Here is a 24,129-nt window from a genome sequence, read left to right as displayed (position 1 = left end):
AAGAAAAGGATGGGGAAAACTTATACCTGAACCACATTTAGTACATCTCTTTCATGCTCTGCTCTCCCTTAACATGCTGAATTACAGTCGACTGAAGGAGATCTATACACACATTGAAAGCGGAGTATCAAAGGCATTCAACATATCAAAGGTGACAGAGAAAAGAAGGTTGTACATAAGAATCTCTGAAAGACCAAGGACTAATATTACCAAAGATATGTAAAAAAAATCCTAATTTCTAAAAGGACAGCTAACTACAGAATTGAAGCATTTCAATTCAATCAGTTATTGCAAAGAATGTAATTGAATTCCTTCACTAAAGCTCATCAAGAAATACACAGGATGAGGTTTTGTTCTTTTTTTTCACTTGTAAATAGAAGAAACTCCCACTGCTTGTGCAAGTTGTATCAGTAGCTACTAGCAGGCTATTAGCAAGCTAACAAGTATTAGCAGCTTAAAAATGTCATGAAGGTTGGTCGTTATTTATTGTATCAGTTCTTTCCCCACGTCACAAGAATATTCAGCCTCTATGATGGATGTGGCAGCTGTTATTTTCTCGGTCAGTGTTTTTCCATTATACGACTTTTTAAAATTACTTACATAATGCAAGCCAATATCCCTTTATTATTGAAAAGCACACTATTTCTTTTGACATGCTCTCAGCTATGAACTGTTCACTGTTACAAATTATTTAACACACAAAGTATACTGGGACATGTATTTCTGCTTCTTGGAAAGGGCCTAGATTGGTGTGTGTTTTCTCTTGGGGGAGAGGGGGGCGACAGGATCACTGGATGAAGACAGGGAATGATTTCACACAGAAGGGTGTTGCCAAGTCCCTTCACCTCAGCAATTACTGCTCAGGATCTCAGCTGCTGTAAAGAATCAAACTGTTCTGCAGCAGCATCTCAGAAGACATTGTACTGTGGTTAGAATCAAAACACAAAACCAGTAGCACAGCACTTAGGTAAAGAGGAGCAAAAGCACTGAAATAACAGTGACAGTGCACAGATGATTCTCGCGCATGAATTTTAAAGCCTTCCCCTGGTTTGCTCCAAGAAAGCTGCAGAGAGCCGGGGGTTCAGAAACAGATGGTTCTACTTCTCTTCAGGCTTTCCCCCTCTAATAAAAAAGAATAAATTATTGACAGAAGTATCTAGAAACATCAAGAAACTGTTTTGCATCTTTCCGAAGCTACCCACCCAACCAGCGCAGACACGCTCCGCGCGTTTGAGAGCACAACAATAGGGAGGCGCTGGCTGGACACGATGCTGTCAGGGGAAATCACTCAGGAAAGGGTGAAACACCTGCCCTACACGGGAACCGCTGTGTCCCCGCAGGGTCTGAGGGTCGTGAGCTCGGACGGGACGTCACTTGCCTCCTGACACTGCACTGAGGGACGTCCCGTTGCATGAGCCCTGCAAACCTGCACCAGTTTCCCAAAGGGCTTGCAAGTTGTATTGTGCATAGGACAGATATCGGTAGAGAACAGTAAAAGCATCTGAAAGGCTTATATTGAATATCCATGTTTGTTCTGTGCTCTACAAATGAATTCTTGAGATAACTGATAGCAAGAGCTCTCCAGCTTTTCTTCTCTGCAACTTTCTAACTGTTCTATCTCTTGAAAGCTTTGCTGAAAGTTAGAAGACTTAAGCTTCAGGAATTTAGATTCCACTTACTCATCTGGTTTCTGAGCTTTTCTCCTGTTCCTAATGAGTTATCCCACTGAGATGAATAAGTAGCACTGGCAGGACCAGAGAATCTGCTTTATTAGTAGTACAGAGCTATTAAAGTTGTTATTATGCCACGTTACAGACATGGAAAACTAATATTTACATTTCATAGTGGTGTTCAGAGGCTTAATTGGTCTGTGAATTGTTTCAGGATGTGTTGATAAAAACTCCATGGGAGTGCAACTGTTTTGGACTGACTGACTGAGAAATTGCTGGGGGAGCATGAGGGGGAAATCAAGGTTATAGCCCATCACTGCTTGTACACAAGTATGATATTCTGACAGAAATGGGCTCAGAAAGCTCAAGTGTGTACAAGGAGATAGAAAACACTATCTTTGCACCATATTAAGGGTGGTTTTATAATGCTTTAGCCACGCTGCTGCAAACAGAGCTGGAAGGAAAGGCTGGAGACTCGCCAGTGCAGGAGATTGCTGCCGAAACCTCGGCTGAACAGATCCCCGAGGGGCCGTGTGATCGAGAGGAATGAGTTTGCATAGGTGCTTCCTACGCAAAACCAAACCAACTGACGGCATGGACACAAAGTGACTGCAGGCTGGGTACTGCCAGCTCCAACTCACTGCCTGGAATGGGTTTTTGATGAAAACTTAAACCATGGAAACACTCGAGTGAAATTTCATTCAAATAATTTATCATTTGTTATCTCTCTATATGTATTATACTCATTATCCATCTTTCTCATTTTCTCTCCTACAGCACTACTTCTGGCGTTCAAAATCTCCAGTTTGCATGGAATTCCTGATAATCTGACCTAAGAGCTGTGTAATTACACTGCTCTGCTAGGATAAAGACTATTTTTCCACATGACTTAAATCTTCTAAAAATATACTGTATATAAATGCTAATATGTATCAGCATGTATATATCATTCGTTATGTGAAGTTCCAGATGATGGTATATATATATATTTCCCATTTTAAATTTCAGACTTAATGTGCAAGTCCACTGGGAAATCACACAACTGAGTGTCTTCAACCTCTCCATAAAAAAAGGCTTGGGAGCATTTCAGGCTGCATCCCAACAAAGAAATGCTCAATTATTTATGATCAGAGGAAAAACTAGAAAGAATACATGCATTTTTTACAGTGACTTTTGGACATTATTTGTCCCCGACATACGAGACGGACACCTTAAAACTGCTTGCAGGTAAAAAGTACATAAAATCACAGCAGGAAGCTTCACCGACATCCCTCTGAATGATCTTCAATGTAATTCATGCAAGTATCATCTTTATTTTACCACAAACTATGCTGAAAGAAATGTAGCTTCCAGTAACATTTAAATTATGACATAAAACCTGGATCTTAAACCCAAGACTAATTCAGTGGAAAAAAACTGCATACAGCAAAACAGAACGAGTGTTGTAGGAAGGCTCAGAGTGCAGATTTTCTCTCGCTGTCCACACCCCAGTCTGACCCAAGCAGAGAATTGCTGTAAAGGAACAGCTCCGCTGTGAAATGTCTTACATTCATCCTTTCTGTTTCGGTTTATAATCACACAGTTTCCGACACCTACTTGTGGTTTGGGTTTTGTGCTGTTTTTAACCGACCAGACGAACCATGCAAGGAGAGCACAGCTTCACCAGACTCGTGAAGGCCTCCTGCACACTACCCACAACCCAGGGTTTAGGCTAAACTTAACTGAAAATACCAAGTAACGCAAGAAAGATGATCAATCTTTGAACAGTATTTTAAATATAATTTTTTGTTCATATAGTTACTTCCTAATTTTGATGGTGACTACTTCTGCCTGGTGACTCTCTTCCCCAGGTCAGAAAAGGAACCTCAGAATCAACCCACTTGAAGAAGCAACTTGCCTCTTGCTCTTATAGAAAACCCACCAAACAAGTAACTACCGTATGGCTGCTCATTATTTCACATCAATATACCAGAACAGAGTAAAATTATCACAGCGCTACAAGTCTCATGAACACTCTCAAGGCAGAAGTCCAAGGCTTTCAATCATTCAGCTCTTAGATCAGCAGCTAAAGGATGCCCCTGGCTGGCTTGGCCTCTAAAAATACCCTCAGTTTTTAAAGACGCTTTTGCGCAGGTCTTCGCACAGCCCTTCCTGCTCCTCTGGAAGGACGGAGGACCTCGATCCACCCCCACAGGGACAGGGACACGCTTCTGGCACCGCTCCCCCAGCTCGCCTGTCCCTCCCGACCCATCGCAAGCGACTGCAGGCAAGATCTGCGCCTCATTTTGTCATCCCCTGCTCATTTACTTGCCAAAAACACAAGTGCTTTTCTTTACTCCCAACCAAGTTTTATTGCTTTCATTGTTATTTCCTCAGAAGACTATTTAATTAGTTCAGAATGCCAACAGCACACAGATCTTATGCTTAAATTAAACAATAGCTTAAATAATGCCCTAGGGAGGTATTTTTCCCAGTCTGTTATTTTTAGGTATCTCGGGGAGCGCAGTGCGCTGTGCTACCACACCGGCAACAGAAAGAGGAAGAGCAAGAATGTTTTCTCAACAGACTTTAAGTCAAGATCCATCTAATGATTAGCATCAAAATTCTGAAATAACGAAGTATGATGTGTCCGTAACTAGAGAAACAAGCAACAGAAAGCATGATTCATTGCCCTAAACCAAACCAAACCAAACCAACCCCTTTAGCTGTTCTCACCCTAGTTTGTTAGGGGTTTGGGAGGTGTTTTTTTAATTGTTTTTTCAACAGAAAGTTGTTACTGACAAAGCTGGAGGAAACAGCAGCCAGGGCGGTCAGGAGCGGCAGAAACGTCCCTCCCCACGGTCGCAGGTCGTCTGTGCAGAATGAACTATAAACCAGACCAAACGCTCATCTGCTCTGGAAACTCAGCTCAAAAGCTACCGGAATATACGCCAGCTATACTTAGCAGCAAGAAGGAGCAGAGAAGATGCGAGAGCCCCTCACAAGACATGCGTGTGTAGGAAGAAGCACTGATACAGATGGCAAAACGCTCACCCCGGCTGGGAAGACCTCCAACTGGGAGCCTGCTGATTTAAAAGGATATAAAAGACAGTTAATGAATCACCCCAGAAAGATCATTCCTCACTATACATAAGTGGATGGTAAATAGGAAAAAAATAAAGTTTGTAACTTGTTACGTCAACTACAAGGTTTTTTAATTGGCTCTTCTTACAAGTGTTATTTTTCAAGAAAATGAAACAGAAATTAGATCCAACTTCAGAGGGAAAAAAATGCAGGTTACTCACTAGGCAAGGTGAAAAGCTTGTATTTCAGCATGACCAGCTGCTGAAACAGCTAAAATATGTTTTGTTCTCATCTTTCCCAAAGACCCAAACCCAACGGCTCGGTGTAACAGATGAGAAACTGAGAAGGATGCAGACAAAATGCCATGTCCCACCAGCTTCCAAGCAGTCATCAGAGAACCCAAGGCTGGACCTAAGCCAGGCACTGAAGTTGTAGGACGCTTTACAGCCACATCCCAGAACTTCCAAGTCAACTTTATTCACCGTCTGCCAGGTAGATGCAATTTGGCAGAAAGTCCAGTGTCAGACATAAGTCACTGAACTATAACTGGCAACGAGTTTGCTCCAAAGCATTTAACTTTAATGCCCACGATAAGCCTGTTCTAAAGTAACACTATGACCTAATTTGCTCCCTTTAACGCTCGGCAGTGACGCTCGCTGCAGCGGACCCTGATCCGCTCAGCACGTTACATCTCCTTCCAAAACTGCTCACAAATCAGTGTTTTCCCCAGCGTGCCCACCCCAGTGCGAGGGAGCGGGATAAGAGCTCCGTGAGCAATTCTAATGCTGCCAGGAACCCGAGTGGATTCCACATGTAAATAATACATATTTGAGACCAGAAAAATGTCTTTCTTTTTTTTTTTTTTCTAAAGCAAACACATAATCTGGTGTTGAAGCAAACAGGATGTGGTAAAAAGAAAACTAGCTAAAGGTGGTTACGCACTCGGCCCTGAGACAGGCTGTACTTCCCCATGAAGCTTCTGCTGTGGAGGAAGCAGCTTCTGCGGGAACAGCCGGCTGTCAAAGCGCTGCCAGAGCGTTTTTCTGGGCAGCTCGATTATCTTCACGTCCTCTGACTCATTAGGCAATTTCTTAGAGAGTTAAGATCATTCTGGAGCATCGCTCCTGCAAACAGTCCTGCCATCTTCAACAGAGGAAGAAGCCTTCATAAGGAAAAAGATGTAAATAGAGCACGGACATTTGTTTGTGCAAATCTTGCGAAGCCTCCTGGCCATCTCCATCCCCAGAGGGCTGCTGCCTCGCTGCTCGAGGTTCCTGCTCTTACTCTGATCTGAAAGGGCACAGCAAAGGTTTTGGTTCCCAAACCCAAGTTGCCTGTTCAATCCCCTGCACAACTGGGGCAGGGAATTTGGGCCAGTCTTTTACAGGGGGACTTGGAAAGCACGGAGCCTAGAAGGATTTAAGGGCTCACTAAGGATAAAGACTTGCAGCTGATAAGATCAGCACCATAATTAGACAGACTTATAGGAAAACATCCGAAGAGAATGACTCCATATAGGACATCAGAAAGCCTTATATCACACCACTGAGCAAAGCCCTGGTTTTTACATCTGAAAGAAGGATGTTGAAAAAAAAATGACCTGGAGCTGTAAGAAAGAATTGTGGTCTGGAAAGAAAAAAAAAGCTTAACAGTCCTCATCTAAATTGCTCACCAAAGGAAAAACCTGTAGCTTGATGGGAGTTTTATGATTAGTACACAGGGAGAAAGGACTGCATACTGGATAGCTTTAACTGAAAATAACAGCACAGAAGAGGAGCAGCAAGGAGATGAACCAGGAGAACCAGCTCCTGATCAGAGACTCTTTGGACTCAGGCAGATCTAAACTCCCCTGAGCAGGTCCAGTCTCAGCTGCGGCCTCTCCATGTCCCTGCCATACAGAGAGATAACAAGAGTTAAAAGGTGATTAGACTTTTAATTATCTCACCACATTTTCATAGCTTTTTGCATAATGCTTGCCTAAAATTGAAGGTACTATACCACAAGCAATTCTGGTAATGTCTGGAAAAAGAACTAATTTAACAAGAAAGAACAAGCTAGAAAACTCAATAAAATTTAAATGAACAACCACAGTAAGGAAATTTAATATTTTCCAATGCAATGCAAAGTCTTCTGTTAAAAACACTTGTGTTTATCTCTAACCTTTTTTTTTTTCTTCCATTCTAAAGCCTTTTTCAGAAGAAAGCAGCTTCAGAAGAAAACAAAACTCCAGCAAAGGGGTCACAGCAGAGCTCTGCGTTTCCAGGTACCGGAGGGCAAGTGCTCCTGTGACTGTACCCAGGGGAGAGGAAAGACTCTGCACGTCTGTGAACAACACATCTCGAGACTGGGGGAGAAACTCATCTGCTCATCAAACTCTGGGCTCTAAAATTCCAGGTTCCATGGCTACCAACATGGGGAAAAAGAAAGATAAAATCCTTCCAAGGCTACAGTTACTTGACTGTAGTCGCTATAACTTATGAAAATAACTGCAACAGTTCTTCAGAACCAATTATTAATGAAAAGTACTCAATTACATAAATAGAAATATCCATTACATATAAGCTGTTCTGCTTGACTTCTTTTTTTTTTTTTTAAAAGGAGAAGAAAAAAACCCAAGAACTTCTTCATTTCCTTGCTCCCAAAGAGAATCAAACAGTTAAGGTCAGCCTGTGTTCTGTGTTTGGTTGCTCAAAATTCCGCTTGTTTTGCAACTGCCACACTATAGCACAGTATTAATGACTCAGCACAGACATCTAAACTGAAGCACATACTTAAATATGTCAGCACAAGCAAACATGCATTTAGAGTACGATGGTTTTGGCCAGAAAAGTCACAGTTTTTATGCACAAAGATACAGGCCACAATTTGCTAACACAAGGGAAAGCACCGCGAGACTTCTATGGACACTTTGGACTGGGATTTCCACAACCCTCTTTGTACAAAGCTGTGCATGAAGCACACGTACCTCAACCCACTCCTCAAATCTACTGGATAAAGATTACACAAGCCCCTGGTGAAATCCCTTCCCCTGCTTTACTACCCATCCTACTACTAAAACAGTTTCATTCATATCGAGGTGTTGGGTTTTTTTTAATTCACATGTTAAGCACCTGGAAAATTAATTAATCTCATCAGTTATGCAACCACTTTTCTGGTTCTGAGCACTGTTCAACTGCACTTCTCTCTTTCTCAGCAACATCACCCCGTATTTCAATACTTCCTCGCAGGTCACATTTAGCAGACAGCTCAGTGAGCTCTGCTCCTTCCCACCGCTCTTTCCTGGACCCTTTCCAGCAGATCCATGTACATTTTGTCATCCCGTGCCAGGATGGACACAATATTCTGCCAAAAGAGGTTTACTTGACATGCCTCTACTTACAATCCTGATCCTTATATTTCGTCGTGTGATCCAGCTGAGACAGTACAGCCCACGGCTCACCGACATCCAAGGCAATTAAACATCCACCTGATGAGCGGTTCTCCACCCTGCATTTGTGCCATTACTCCAGCACAGGTGCAGAGAACGCTGCTTGTTTTAACTGCATTTTTTCCCCCTCCTCTGGTCTATGGAGATCTTTTGTCATTCTGTCCTTGTCCCCGGGGTGGTCACAGCCTCTCTCGGCTCACAAGCAGAATACAGAGGTTCTTCATCCCAGCGTTGCCACTGGGAACTAAAATGCTGCAGAGCGGCTGATCCCTGACATTGTTTTGCACACACCTGCCCTCGCTCACATAGAAGCTCCAATATCTGTGCTGCAAGCCAATGTTCCCAAGGGTCTCACCCCCTGCACACAGCAGTTTCACCCCGGCCATACCTCCTTGTGCTGCCCACAAGACTACGATGTCAGACCATCAAGACAACACATACAGCATCTTTTCTATTACTGTTCCTTCCCTTTATCAAAAAGGCTTATTACCCTTACAGAGAAAAAAAAACTTCAACTGATGTGACACATCATATTGTTGACAAGGCCATACCAAGTAATACAATTTTCTCCTCTATGTTTCCAAATAATTTAATTATTTTTCCAGTAGTTTTCCAGAACATGAAATTGATGGATTGTCTTGCTTTGTTGTCTTCCCTTTCATGGTATTTTATTTTACTGAAGACCTTTGTTTTATCAAGTCCTGTCCTTATTCCAGCGTTCTTCAGATCATGCACAACACTGATTTTTCAGCAGTTGTTACAGAGAACTGGCAGGCAAGACAATCTTAAAAATCTTTACAGGAGTAACATTGAAATATGACTTACCAATTTTCTGATGAAAGATCTTGTCGAAGGTTAATTCACCCCTTTCCTCAAGGTATTTCTGCATAACACTGCGGATACTGGAGGGAAAAAAACACAACAAAAACAACAACAGTTACTTGAAACTATTTCTTTTCAACCAGACCTTTAACATACTTTGGAGAAAGGGTCACTAAAGTGAAACTTTAATGTAAAGACTCCTGTGAGATGAGATTCCACTGCATCACCACGGGCAGTCTGCTGCCATATCTGAGGATCACTGCCACCAAGGCCACCGGGCCCAGAGCCACGTCACAGACACACAGAGACTGCTGAATTCACACTGCAAATTCTTTCACGAAAATTCAGTTATCACCTACAAATACCTTTCCAGACACCACCTTACATAGCCTGAAATTAGCCTTGCAGTCTCAATATTGTGGGGGTTTTTAAGGTGTTGTTTTTTTAAAGGTTCTTTGAGTTTGAGGTATACAATAACTCTCACTTTTCCCCACTGTAAATACCAACATTATCCAGTATAGAGTATTAGTAATATTAGTGCCCATTCAGTGTAGGAGAGATGTTACTTTTACACTTCAAGTTTAACGTATCAATAGTCTACACCATAGTGTGATGCTGCTAGAATTCCTCTTCAATAATATGTACTTATCTGCTATAATAAGGTTTGAAAATAATGCAACGGAGCATAAATTGGGGGAAAAAAAATAAAATACATTGGTGACTGCACGTATTTCCCTTCATAGTATGCCACTAGAGAAGCAAGAGCAGCACCGTTTAAAGGCTCCCAGCCTTTCCCTGGGTTTTCCCAGGGGGGTTTGATCCCAGTTAGATATTACAGGTTGAATGGAAGGGTACAGGGCTGCCACTGGGAGCTGGAACACCAAATGCTGGGTGTTTTTCCTCAAAAACATAGCAAGGAGGCTGCAGGCAGAGGCCCAGGGGCCCTGCCCCTCAGAGGCCTGGGCTGGCGCGGGGTCACCGCACTTCCCGGGGACACCCTCGCCACCCTTCACATCTGCGTTCTCACACCAGTGTTGAGCTTGCACCATGGAAAATAAGCGTGCAAGTCAATCAAAGCTACATCAGGCCGTTAACACCGCAATTGCCATCTATCATTCCAACAACGAGCCAACAGAAGCTCCATTAGGCCTCTGGCTTGGCTGCAGAGCACTTAACATCTACTTTGCCTAATTTGTAATGTCACAATCACTCATTTAAACCACATTAACAAAGATTTCCTTTATTTGTCAAGTAACCTCAATATTCATTTTAATATAATGCCTATAAAAATTTCATATGGGCAACAATACAAGCACATAAATTTTAAAATCAATGCAACCCAGCAGTACTGTGCCTTGGTAAAACTATATTGTCATAGTATTAAATCAAAGCTCCACCAGACTTCGTATGTTTCCAGTTTTAAAATTGATATTTACATATGTTTGGGGTTTTTTTAATAAAAATAAACACAAATACCCTGTACAAAGTACTCAAATCTACAGAAGATTGTTAAATATCACTCATGTTTCTGCAGAAGACCGAGCACCTAATCCTTATAACATGTGGACTCTGAACTACTTAATGTCAGGAAAGACTGAACAGGTCAGTCCTCATGGACAAGTTTTAATGTTTTCTGGAGAAGAAAAAATAGATTTCTGTGGTTATTTCTCATCTATTTTTTTTCTAAAGCCTCTCCATGAACAGATACTGGTGTAGTTCTGAGTCCCGCACCCCTGTTCTCAGTAGAACCCCCAAAACTGCAGAACGCCCCAGGTGCCCATCACCAGAGCTGCAGAAAAACCGCACAAATATGAGCAAACGTCTCTTCCACCAGCTTTGACGGAGGAAAGTATTTGCACTCCCGCCCAAATGAGAACCTGAGGCACAAAGTCTGAGGGACTATAACAAAACATCTATAATAAAAGCCAAGAAATTAACTCAAAGGCCCCAAACCTCCATCTAGGAAATTATTCTATTAATAGCTTTTAATATCTTAATGTCCCACATGGAACACACACCTATGAACACTGTGATCCAAAGCAAGAACTCTGGAAGCTAATTACCACATCAAGTTAAACAAGAATTGGGAGGGCTAAATGTCATTTATCAGGTTTCAGACTATGAATTATTCAGTGAGGAACTTGCTAGTCTTTTATTTGTGCGTCAAAAACTAGGTCTACTTTCTGTATATTTTAACAACATAAATTAAATACCAATGTCAAATGAGGAGGAAGCAGTAAATACAGATCGTGTTCTGTACTTGGGAGAAGCAAGGTAGTAAATTAAATTTATCATATCATTGACAGAATTACAAAATTTGGTTGCCTGTTCTATGGGTAGACTTTAAAAAAACATACATCCTAGTATTATATGTTTAAAAATGGTGATGGTAAAACATAACTCTTCTCTTAAATCCACAAAATGTCAGCATGTGGATGGCAAAACACCTGCAGGTTCCCTGGCAGTGTGGGGTTAAGGGTCGGGCTGGCAGGACCGGGGGGACCATCACCCCTGGAGGGTTTTGGAGATCCCTGCCACTCTGCCCACCTGTGGGCTCCTTCCCTCCACATTCCTCTTCCCCCAGCCAGACCTCCCCTGTGTCTCTCCAGGCTTGCAGGAGGACCATGTACAAATGGACGTGGTCTGCACCAAGACCATGGACTTCCCCTCCTCGGCCGCCTGGTCTACCCAAGCCCATCAGCCCTTGGAGCACTCCCAGCCACGTCTCGTTCCCACCGACTGCTAGACCATTAGTAACATCATAAGCCTTTTTAATAATAATGACATCAAGAAAGCTTTCCTCTGCTCTAACAAGTGCACTGCAAGAAATTACATAAACAGATCTGAGTCTAGACAATGGGAGAAGACAATGAAAAATTTAACGTATGACTGAAATGTCCAGGAAAATACTGCGATTGTGTAACAGACAAATCTCTCCAGCGCTTCTCCTCCTCTCCCTTGACATCTAGTGCTTCTGGTCTGATGGATAACATGTCAAAGGAACAAAACGTTTTTGCAGCTACAGGATCTGAACAAATCTGTAAGATGATCACAGGCTACAGGAGTCCACGCTGCATTCCAGCTTCTGAACAAAGATTTTCACTCCTTTCAAATCATTTCTCATTATCCATATGAATAAATAAGAATAAATTACATGGAGTGGATTATGACTACCCAGAATAACAACCTTCTAATTCTCACACAGAACTTAAAGGTGGAAATTCTCCTGAGTTCAAAAGAAGCGAAGCAGAGTCCATATATCCTTCAGAAGGATGGGCAGCTTTAAAATGGAGCCTAGTGCATTCCACAAACAGGAAGGTTCCTCCTCTGCTTTTGTATATTGAATCATTAGCTGCCCTACACGTAAACAATCTGGGATTAAAAGCTGCATTTCACAGAAAAGTAGCCATTTCTGAAAAGCTTTCCATATCCAAATATGCTTTCAGTGCAAACAACGTGCTAATGCGAGAAGTGGACTCTTTGCATAAGTTCATCTTGGTTCACAGCATGATCTACCTTAATAGCAACACTCAAAATAAGCAGAAACAAAAGCTGGCTAAAAATTAAATCCAGGGAGACTTCAGAAACAAAAGCATATCCGACTGTACTGTAGAAAAACCTTTTGTCTCTATTTTTTTTTATTTCAGAGAGGAAGAAAATAGCAAACAACAAAAATTTCAGAAATGCTCAGTTTTCTGTCCACTTAACACAAGTCAACTGAAATAACAGGACAAGTGTGTTTAGGGGAAATCAAAAGTCAGGCTCAATATTTTGTGATAAATGCAATTTGGACTCTGGATACCTCTTTGTTGGTTTAAGCAGTAGGCAGAAACTAGAAGTTACAGAGGATAATAAACAGCATTAATTTTGACATTTCCTGAAAGTTTGGCTATTAATTTCTAAGATGCATGGATTTTGTCCCTGCAGGTTTGTTATATTAATACTACATTATGCAGGAGTTCTTTTGAAAGCATCTCTTGCACCTAGGAAATGGAAAGGGTAAAGAGAGATGCGATGGTTTGCATACGTACACATACTCTTAATGTTGGAACCAGATCAAGATGCTACTTACTACTGGCCTTCTTACTACTGTATCTTAAAGGAGCATTTAATTATTTATCATAAAAGCACATTATTTTTTCGTATAAATCCAGCAGAGTTCTGATTTAAGGGATATTATCTATAGTACATACGCACACCACAACTTGAAAAAGAAACTGACTGGCCTTATTGCAAGCATTAAAGAACCATATCTGCATTAAGAATACACAGTTACACTCACTAATATATTCACCTATAAGCTGAAACTGAAAGACAACAGAAAAACAAAACAAGAATGAAATGGCAGCTTTGCAGAGCCCAGTATTTAACTCTACCAACATTTCTTGTGTCATCCTGGATAAGTGATAAATGTGACCGGCCTCAGATCCTCCCTCTGTGAAACAAAGCTGTGTTTATTTGCTCCCCTTTGCCATCAGGGTAGGTCCCATCCCTCTGCCATGTGTGTACCCCGTCCCCAGCACACTAACTCCCAATGGCTCCTGGCACCTCCAAAAACTACTCCAATGCTAACAATAATGTCAGGAAAATGCTAGATATTGGGTAACACAATCGCCCTGCCCAACTGTGCCCCTTTTGGACTGTGCTCACCACGTGCCCGCTTCCCACGCTTGGAGCATCCATCTCCAGGCCAGACAATCACCTTCTATTTATTCTGGCTGCTTTCTCCTCTTCCTTTGTGCTAGTACTCTGATTTCCCTTTTTCAAATCTCTCCTGTTCTCACCTGGCTTTCCACACCATATTTATCACGTTCCCTCACCCCAACAGCTTTCATCTCTATTTTCCTCGTTGCCTTCTCGCTCTGCACAGCCGCAGGCAGGGAACTCTTGCAAAGCCAAAGATCTGAGCCTCCCACAGCCAGAACAGAACTGAGCCTGCTTAGAGACCATTTCAAATGAGATGAATTTCTCAAAGTCTGAAGCACACCACCACCACTGTGTCATTAATAATACAGTTTCTTCTTAAAAGTATTTTTACTGAGGTTTTGCAGAGCAAGAAAGCAAACAAGGCACATAACAGGACAGAGAGAAGGAATGAAACATCTCAACACAAAGAGTAAATCTGTGCAAGCAATTACTAACGGTGCTATTATTTCCTTGCAATATACCCATCGCTGGCATGAAGCACCTCTCCAACCAACAGAAAACTCCCCTTGGACCAGATCGTAAACTGCAAAGAGCCCCTGGATCCCACTCTGGGGTGAGAGCACAGGGCAGACACTTGATGTCATCAATACAAAAGAATTTGCTTCCCTCCTATATTAACAGAGGTAAAAAAATAGCGAACATGCCACAGAACATTCAATCCATTTCGTTTTGCTTCCTCTCAGGCTTGTACTCAGTTCAAAGTTCAGCAGAAGTTAACACTTCTCCAAACAAATTTGTTCTCAGATACTGTAAAAGGTTGTTTTACACATTGCAGCTTTTGTTTGAGCAATTAATGGGGCAAAGTAAATTCCCAACATATAAAGACAGAAAAGACCATTAGACCATCTCATCTGATGTATTTGGCTATTACTTGTAAAATTCCATATTTGAAGATGAAACAAATAATTAGAAGACAGTGAAAAACACATTTTTGGACAATGAAATAACATGGAAAAAAAAAAAAACATGTTCCTTTTACTCTTTTACTTTTGAGCATCCTACAATATTGCTAGAATACCCCTGACAGCAAAGCAGTATCCAGCTGGCTTCTTTATTTAACAGGGAAATAGAAGTGATCATTGGTACTACATTAATTAGTGCACATGCTCTTTCCATTCATTGTCTTATCAGCTGACAAATGAAGCAGCAATGAGGAAACCTCCTTGTTTGCAGCCCCACCTCGCAGGACCATCCCACAGGACAACAACTGGGCTCTGCCATTTTCTACCCCAACTTCACCCGTTCCTACCCCATTTTCTGCCCCTGCACTCCAAAGTTTATGCTAAGCCCACTGCCAAGTTGTTTCTCTGCAGCGAACTAATGCTCTTATATTTGTCAAGCATGATTAACGGCATGTTCCGCCCAATCCCCCTGTTTGCCATGGAAGGGATTAGAGCTCAGCAGCGCTTTCCCGCCCCCCCCCCCCCAGTATCTCATCCAGATGATGAAGCAGCTTCACTTATGCAAATTATATTAATGGACAAAGTTCGCAACGAGGGAGTCAGAAGCAAGAGCCATGTAGCTACAGTTTCAAATACGCACTATCCTCACGGTCCTCGAGGATCATTTGCATTATCATTGCGGAAATCTGAAACTAATATAAAAGCTTCTAAGTACATGAATTTTTCAGGAATAATTACACTCAACTGTAACGTCAAGGACTTGCCCTTCCACCAGAATGTGGTTACTGAAAAATTACAAGAGAAACTGAAGCAAAAATCACATCTCCTTCCTCCTGCTGCAATTAAGTAATTTGTCAATATGATTGTCTTAAAAAAATTACAAAATTACTAAAGATGTGCCAATCATTTATTTTAATCTTTCCTTATCTATAAAATGTTTAGAACCCTCTTTAAAAGTAGCATGCGAGTATAAACAGTAGAACAGCCAACAACGACTGAAACACACTGCATTCAACTGTGATTGATTTATTCATTTATAGTCTCAGGATGCAATTTTACAGAGACTTCCATGTTTATTTGCGCTATCCAAATCCATCAAAAAGTTGCTAAAATTGGACCAAAGTTCCTGCCTCAAAGGCCTTTGAACTGAAAGCACGACAGGGTCAACAAGTCCAGCTCAAAGCAATCACAGAATGGCACACAGCCATCACAGCCCACACTTTTTTTCCTTTATAAAAGTGTATTTAAAGGGTTTAGCAATGCAAGACTGATCAAAAGTGAAAACTGTTAAGAAATATTTGGCTGAAGAATCACATCTTCTCCAAACTCTTTTAAACATCTTCTCCAAACTCTTCTCGTTATGCATTTTAAGCTGGCGGTTACTTTAAAGTCCCAGAAGTAAGGGAGATGCGAACGAAGTAACCATAATCATTAGAACAATTTGGAAAAAAGACTGGAAAAATCCGGGGTAAGAAAATATAATTTATAAATAAATCAGAGGACTGATGCACAGAGACACAGAACCGTTTAAATAGGAAAATGAACAGAATGCGATGGGGAAGACATGGGGAAGCCAGGCTGGGCGCTTCAGAAAAACAGCAAGTGATGAGGAGGCTGGGAAAGGACAGTCACACCCCCTTGGTGACACCCCCTCGGGCTTCCCTTGCACCCCCAAGGGCTGGAATGTCCCCAGCAAATCACAGCCACACAAAAAACCCCCCTTCCGAGCGGTTCCTCACGGCACAGCCAGGCTGGTCTCACCAGGCACGGCCTCAAGAACCTCCTACCCACATTTTGTCTTCTTTTCATTTAAAGTTCAGCTTAACGAAGATTTGTACTTCACAGAGCTTGCCTTTCCTCCTGAAATTCAGACAGAAATGTAGTAACGGGAATAGCAGTGTGGGCAGAGCCGTCCTGTGGGGCCTCCGATCCGCGTCCAGCTCTTGAACAGGGGTGTCTTCCCCTCAGATTTGAAGCATTGTGTATTTTCCTGGGTTGCTGGGTGCTTTTTAAGTTTTGGACAGGATGCAAAAGCTAATGGGAGCTCTTCTCTCCTCTGCACCTTAAGCAGAGGTAGTTATTTATTGCGGGTGATGAGCATCCGTCCGTTCCCAGCTCCATATGGAGCCCCTGCGACGTCTGTCCCGGCTGCGTCCCCAGGGCTGCAGTGACGTGCAGGGGGTGGAAACGCAGCTGGTGCTTGTCTGGGATCGCAAACACGCTGCAGCACCCGGACGGCATCGCTGTCGGCGTTTAACGACGGCTTTGATCCGCGCAGCCCTGCCAGATCCGGCCCCTTCCCCAGCTCCTTCCCCAACGGGACACAGCACATGCTGACAGGACAAATTCCTGGCACACTGGAAGGGGACCGGAGGTTTCTATGTGGAAGAGGTTTCTCCTAACATTCTCAGAAATTTTTACTTATGCAACATATATTTATATAGGTGTTTGTTCAGTATTGATTTTGTTGAGGGAAACTAGTAAGCATAGGTTGAAGGTATTTCTGTGGAAAACAGCTGTATTTTCTAAAGCTAGAAACTGCTGATTTATGTGAATTTAGTTCAATTAAATTACGCTATTCAGTTTATGCACCTGAACCTGACGGCTCCTGATAGGCTTTTTTCTAATTTTATTAATTACCAAAAAAAAAATAATCTATTATTGGTAAGAAGATTAAACCAGGCCATTCCACATGATTTCACCAGAACACAAACTGAGAGCTGCGTACGTTCATTCCCCGATTTTATAGCTCCAGCGTTTCACTGAAAAAGCTTCACATGGGAAGGTCCAGGCACTGAAAAACTGTCATACCTATAAAAGGAGTAATAGCTATGAGGTTTATTAACCTTACTGGAAAGAGAAATCTGCCTGCAGAAAGGCCAGGGGAGCTCCCTGTGCCGCTGAGCTCCCCAGCCGATGCCCCAGGCCGGTCCCAGCACCAGGATCCATTACACCTATAACGCAGCATCACCTTATGGGCGCTTTCCCCAAAAACACCCCTAGAAACCTCCCTCTGTTGTTAGCACAGTCACAGAAGCCTGCACACTGAGCTCTTCCCAGATCATCCTCATTTACTTTCTTTCTTAATTAAGGTAATGACGCCCGAGGGAAGGTCTATGTTTCAAAATGTAAGCTTCAGCCTTATACCATCCCCACGGGAGAGCTAATTGGAACATCTCCCTTAAGGCCCGATCCTGTTCCTGCGCCAAGAGACGCTCCAGGTGCTGTGTGCTCAGGGGCTGGGACGGTCCAGGACCTCACCTGAACCTCAGAAAATCCGACTTCAACCCCTGCCGCTGCCAAACATCCTACATGTGAAGAAACACACAACATTTATCTCCTCATTGGCTTCTCCTGTGATCCAGTCCCTTCTTCCAGACCCTCATTTCTCGTCTATTCAGGCTGCAAGAGCTTTGCAGCAGGACTCTCATCTTCCTGCGCACTTCTATACGAGCCTGTCTTTAATTGAAGGTACTGGACACCACAGTTACAACAAACAACAACCTGAATTCTCAAGGGAGAGAACACCCAGCCGATGTGGGGAGAAGCACCCACAGCAAGCAGGAGCCCTCCTGCCCTGTGACAGCCCATCTCCACCCCTGGAGCACCCATTTTCCTGCTAACAAAGTCCTGCAGCACACGGCTAACTGGAGACGGGTACGCGCTGTCAGCAGCCCTAGCTTTCTGTACACACACTAAACTATTTTGAGAAAGCCACCTTTTTACTGCCTTCTCAACCAACGCTTCTACTGACAGCAGAGCAAGGGGGGCTTGAATTTCTAAACAAAAACGGGTTTTTAACTACTCTGTCGTCTCTGCTCACCCTGAGCAGGACTAACTGGAATGAGAAGACACTCACCATCTCAGAAATAAGAGTTTGGACTGCTTTAGGAAGCGCAGTAACACAAAACGTGTCTGTTCAAGCAGTTTACAACCTGCTTGGAGACAGCGCCCACTGAACTATGAGATGCTCCGTTTAACGGGGACACGCTGACCTTGGGAAGTGCAAATCCATGGTGTTTGCTCCGTCACCACTTCGGGTGCACCTACAGCACCGATACCGGTCCTCAGAATACCTGCCTGGTGTACACCACGTATTCAGCCCTTCGCAGCTCTCACCAAGCTTTGCTTCCTTGATTCTGTGCTTAAACCTTCAACTCAAACAGTGGGATACAGCATAGCTGCAAAATAATAAATCAGTTATAAAACCATTTCATCTAGAACCCTTTTTCCTCCTGTAGTTTCACAAATTACATGTCAATGAAACCATTTCAAACAGCTTGAGTGTCCTGCATGCTGGTTTGAATTTCTTACTTCAAAATTTTCAATCCAATTTTTAGTAAGCACTGGAAACGCTATAAAAATACCACAAAACAATCTTGCCTGACACAAAAAAAATTGTAAATGTCAAACAAAAACCTCAATCGTTTTGCAATTTTAGACAGCCAAGCTTAAGAACTTCTCCCAAAATAATTTACAGTCATTATTGCTACAAGCAGATGGAACAAGCTGCAATAAAGTACCACGACCTTACACAGCTAAAGTACTGTGACACAAATTCACCTGAACTAACCAGAAGATCCTTAATCCTCCATGTCATCTCCCATTTAATTCTGCCTTCACTGGCACCATTTCTGTGCAAACCCCAGTAAATGCACAAGCCTTTGAAAATTCTGGGCCTACATCTTTTTTGTTTTTTCTGGAAAAGAAAAACAAAACCAAACACAAACGAGTACTTTGGAAGGTTTCTCCCATTTGCACGCAGGGAGGAAGAAGCGTGATGCAGCACAAGGCTTCCTGGAGCCGCTGCATTCCTCAACAACCTGGTGTTTTGGTGTTACCATCACTGACAAGACCTTGGTAGACCCTGCTCTGCTGTGCCACAGACCAACACCACGAAAAGGCCTCCGAGGTCCCACGTTTGTCATTCGGGACAAGCAAACGCAAAAGGCTGGAGGGAGCCAGGCAGGAAACACCACCAGGGACCGCAACAAACGCTGCATCAACACAGCAAGCGCTGGCAGATTGATCTCAGCCAAACTTCATCAGCTTCCCAATAAAACATGTTTTAATGAGGGATGACTGCAACACTGAGCAAGAGACGTTCTGCGAGTTAAGTGCCACCTGCAGAAACCCAAAACTGAAGGTTATGCTTGAAGCAACAGAGACAAAGAAACACCTGGAAAGATACAAAGGGATGAGGTGAGCGTAATAACAACAAATACGAAAATTACACAAACAATTGTCAGGAATTTCTAAAGAGACAGCACTCGAAATGGATAAACACAACAAGAAGGCGTTAAACAAAGCCAGAGAAAATAGCATCAAAGTAACCAAGGCTGACAGCAGAAACACAGGGGAGCTGTGGCCTGTGACTTAGAGATGTTACAGAAGCTCCAAGAGCTGCAAGAACACACTCAAGGACACATCAAAGAAATAATGGAAATTCAGAGAAAGAGAATAGTAATGCCAAGAGAACAAAACTGAAAAAGCAAAGAGGAGTGGGTAATGATGCTGAACTCCTAGCAGAGACATTGCTTGGCTTTCGCCAGTATTCATTCTTGCAACAGAAAGAAAGCAAATCACAAACAGCTCAGGATGGAACTGGAAAAGAAAAAGTAGCCTCTGTGCATTCAGTGAATCTCAATTAGGGTTTTACACAAGTTATTAACACTTTGAATAGTAGGTAAGGAAGCAAAGAGCACACCACAGACTAAAGCGCCCTGGCGAGTGGTGGCTGGGGTACCAGTGCAAGCCTTCACCTCTAAAAGTAAAGATGGGATAATAACTGAGGAAAAATGTTAAAAGTGTTATTTTTACGATAAAAGTGCCTGCAATACACCTTTTTTCTCCCCATAGGGTTAGGATTCTGAGGAAGGTAGAAGACCAATGTAAAAAGCTGCGAGAAAAATAAGAATTAACTCAAAAGGGAGGTAATTACTGAAATAAGCAGGTTACAAAAGGAAAGATGAGATGAGAAACACCAGCAAGTGCGGCAAGAGAAGCAGGAGAAGCCTGGGCAGAGGCACGCTGTGTTTTGTTACCATGCCCCTGGTATCCGTACACCAAAGCTCCCTGAGCTTACGCGATGTTTACAGTGAGGAAGCTTTAACGTTAACGTCCCTGCACCCTCAGCCATCCCACTCCTCTCACTGCCTGGACCGTATTTCCTCAACTTCACGTTATGCAAATCCTTGATTCAAACCAGAGGAAGCTGCTGGCAGATAAAAAGAGCTGTTGTACAGCGCTCTTCCACTTCCTTCGACCAAAACAAGGGAAATCTAACACCTACATGGAAAAGTTTAAAACTTCAGAAGTCTGCTGAACAGCCTAAAAAATTGAGAGTGCAATTCACTTCTTCCTTTCCCCCCAAAACTTAAAATATTTGACAGTGATTCTGCAGAAAAAGATTAAGGTTTCATATTTTCTCATATTTCAATACGTATGCCTTATTTTCCATTTTAGGTCCTATTTCTGCAGGTCATTCTGCATTCTGTCCCCCAAAGTGAATCTACCCACAAAACAGGCTTTTAAGAAACAGCGTAAAACTAGAAAAGAGCACGGCTTTCCCCACTCTTGGCAAGGCTCTTCGGAACGAAAGGAGGAAACGCGGAAGGGAAGGAAAAGCAGATGACAGAGGATGGAAAAAGGGTTGTTTTGTTTTGGTGTTTTTAAAAAAAAAACAAAAACACACTCAGCCTCTTCCTTAGGCACTCTTGTCTCATTAGGGTTTTCTATCCTCTTTCTTCCCAAGCTGCGATATTTAATGGGTTTGGTACAAAAACAGTCTGAGGATGCTTCATGTAAACTCAGCAACAATCAGCCCCATGGCCAATAAACTCTTCACCCTCGTAGTTTATTTGCTGCTAAGCCTTGGCCTGCAGCCTTGGAATTTCTTCTGCTTGCACTACAGCTATTTCCTTGTAAACAGGAAGCCCCCTCAAATTTGCATTACAGTAACTCCTATACTTTATTTAGTGTCAAGTCTTATCTGAGAAAGATAAAACGATGCCGACAGGTGTACCTGGCTCCAGCAAAATGACAAACTGCAAAAAGCGGGGGGGTGGGGGGGTAAAATCTTGGTAATACTTCTTGGGGAGATAACGTCAGCAGCGCAGGATGCCGTCCTGGGCAGTGGTTGCCCGCGGAGATAAACCGACACCAAACGCATTCTTCCTGGGAGGAGAACGCTGCAACAAGGCAGAGACGCTTATTTTCCAGCGTGGATGTGATATTCCAGTGACCTTCCCGCTATCTGTCCCAGTGACAGCCAAGTGCCCAGCGTAGCATTAGAGCTGTGCTCATGCTTCTCCAAGGAGCTGCTCTCTCTCTCACACACACACACAGAAATTAAGACCAAAAAAAAAGGATTTTTTTTTAAATTTCAAATCCCTCTAAGAGAGGACTTTGTGTGTTGCATTTTTTACCGTTACTATATCAACCTGCATTTAACCAGCTGATTTATATAATTTTAAATGAATCACTTTGCCAGCGATACAGAATATTTAAGCATACCCAACACACCATGTCTGTTTTAATGAGAGGGATCAAAAAAACCCAAGCAGAAACCAGCATGAAGACATCTGACACCAGCATAACGGTCACAATTTCCTACTGTATGAAGAAATCCCTGGTTTCAGTTAGAAGCTGAGAAGTTCAGTCATTTCAAGCAATCTAGAGCCGTTTGTGGTCCCAGCCTTAGGTAAGTCTCTGTTCTCATTTATGTCCACGCTTCCTCTCATTCATCTGCTGAGCTGTCGCACATCCCCCATTCACAGCTGCAAACCTCTGCCTCGCTTCAGGCTTCTCACCTTCTTCACGGCAACACAGTCCGGGGAGGGTGGCAAACAATCTTTCTCCTCTAGTATTTCATGTGTCTGCAAACAGGTTCTTCCATGGGCAGGTCTAGGAGCGAGCCTAATCCGTCACCTTTCTTCTTGCTCCTGCACCTGGCTGCTGTATCCCACCCCGCTGAGCATGGATGAACCATCTCTCCCAGCTGAGGGAAACTACCAAACATCGACAAAAACGCAAATGCTGGAGGAGAGCAGCACACGGCCCACCCGTCAGGCCTCGTGCCGAGGATGTCGGCCCAGGCGGCAGCTTTCCAGCCTCCCCACCAGCACCCACCGTGCTGGTACTTCTCATGGCGCTGAAAGGATGCAGCTCTCCCTGGGCATCCCCAGAGGGGTGATGTCGCTGTCATAGGAGCACAACTGCACAAGGACAGTAACAAACAGAACGCAAAGGTAAATGCAAAGCCACCAGCAGTCCCAGTAAAGCACACTGCAGGCCAGGTGAACAGCATAGGCTCAATACCAGGAGAAAAATAGGCATCAGCCATCCTCAACCGGACATCAAAACCAACTGTCAAACTTCTTCATCTGAGGCTTCACCACCTCTGCAATGGGGATGAACATGCGCTGGACACCCCCAGGCCCTCGCCTGCTCCACAGCCTCACTGGGCTACCCAGAATTCAAGCAGAGAGGCAGAAAAACGAGAGAACAAGTACGAAGAAGGCTCCAGTGATGTCTCGTTCCCGGCAGACAGCTCAGCTAGGCCACCAGTACGCCTGCAAACTGCCTACACGTTTTGCAGCGAATTCTGGATTATATTTTTCCTGTTGCAATATTTTGTTCGGTGGCTAAATCTTCGTTTTAAATACACATCTGCAGAGCCACGAACGAAAGGGAAAGCTTACTTGTAATTTCGGCGATAAGCAGGCGACGCTCAGGTAATTTTATAACACATGCATAAGCAGGGACTGTCGTTCAGGAGAAAATCTGCTTTTACCACCAAACCGCAAGAAAACGACCTGAGCCACGTCAAGGCACTTGTCTGCTCACTCGGTGACACCCGTGGGGGCCCACGGCCACCGAGACCCACACGGGTTCCTTGCTCTACACCAGCTCTGCTCCGTGAGCTGCCTGCTAAGAGCCAGAAACCCTCTCTGGGAGTCTGTCCTCCCTGCCCGCATCTCCCTGCTCTGTTGTCAAACCTCATGAAGCATCACCAACAAAATAGCTTCGCAGAATAAAACAGAACGATTCAGTTCGGTTTTGCCATTTTGTTCAGCTCACCACTTAAAGAATTTCTCACCCACTGAATGAAGCACCGAGTACAGCACCAAATGAACTCCCGAACCGTGGGGTTTGGGTTTTCCTCCCGGGAGAAGCTGGCTTCCCCGCACCGCTACCCACCGAGACCCGCCTGCAGAAGTTGTTTGCAATAAACGCACCCGACCCGACCCCCACGAAGGGCTCCGGGCGCTGCTCCCCGCCCCGCCGGAGGCCGCGGGTGCCGGGCACGGCGGGAGGCCCCGCCACCGCCAGACCGTTATGTTCGGCACCGCCGTGCCGGCGCGGGGGGGGCAGCGAGCGGGAGGCCGCCGGGCCGGGGCTCCTGGCGCCGGGGCGGACGGTACCTGGGCTCGGGCAGGGTGATCTTCTTGCTGGCCCTGGCCGCCGGGGTGCTCTTGCTCTTCTCCATCGCCATCAGGTAGCTGACATCGGCCAGCACCGCCTCCAGGTCCGCCAT

The 24,129-nt window shown here is 43.8% G+C and overlaps 1 protein-coding gene across 1 annotated transcript in view; it reads right to left on the bottom strand.

The window, feature by feature from the left end:
• Positions 1-24,129, bottom strand: part of GRK3 (G protein-coupled receptor kinase 3) — a gene marked incomplete at its 5' end in the record, with an annotated part of 54,868 nt that extends 30,739 nt beyond the window's left edge. The window contains 2 exons of the mRNA XM_080355214.1: positions 8,986-9,062; positions 24,017-24,129. Of these exons, the coding sequence (XP_080211340.1) occupies positions 8,986-9,062; positions 24,017-24,129 (190 nt within the window). The remainder of the gene's footprint in view (positions 1-8,985; positions 9,063-24,016) is intronic.

Source organism: Nesoenas mayeri, assembly GCF_963082525.1.
Source record: "Nesoenas mayeri genome assembly, chromosome: 17".
Taxonomy (NCBI): Eukaryota; Metazoa; Chordata; class Aves; order Columbiformes; family Columbidae; genus Nesoenas; species Nesoenas mayeri.
This window is presented reverse-complemented; position numbering and strand designations above follow the sequence as displayed.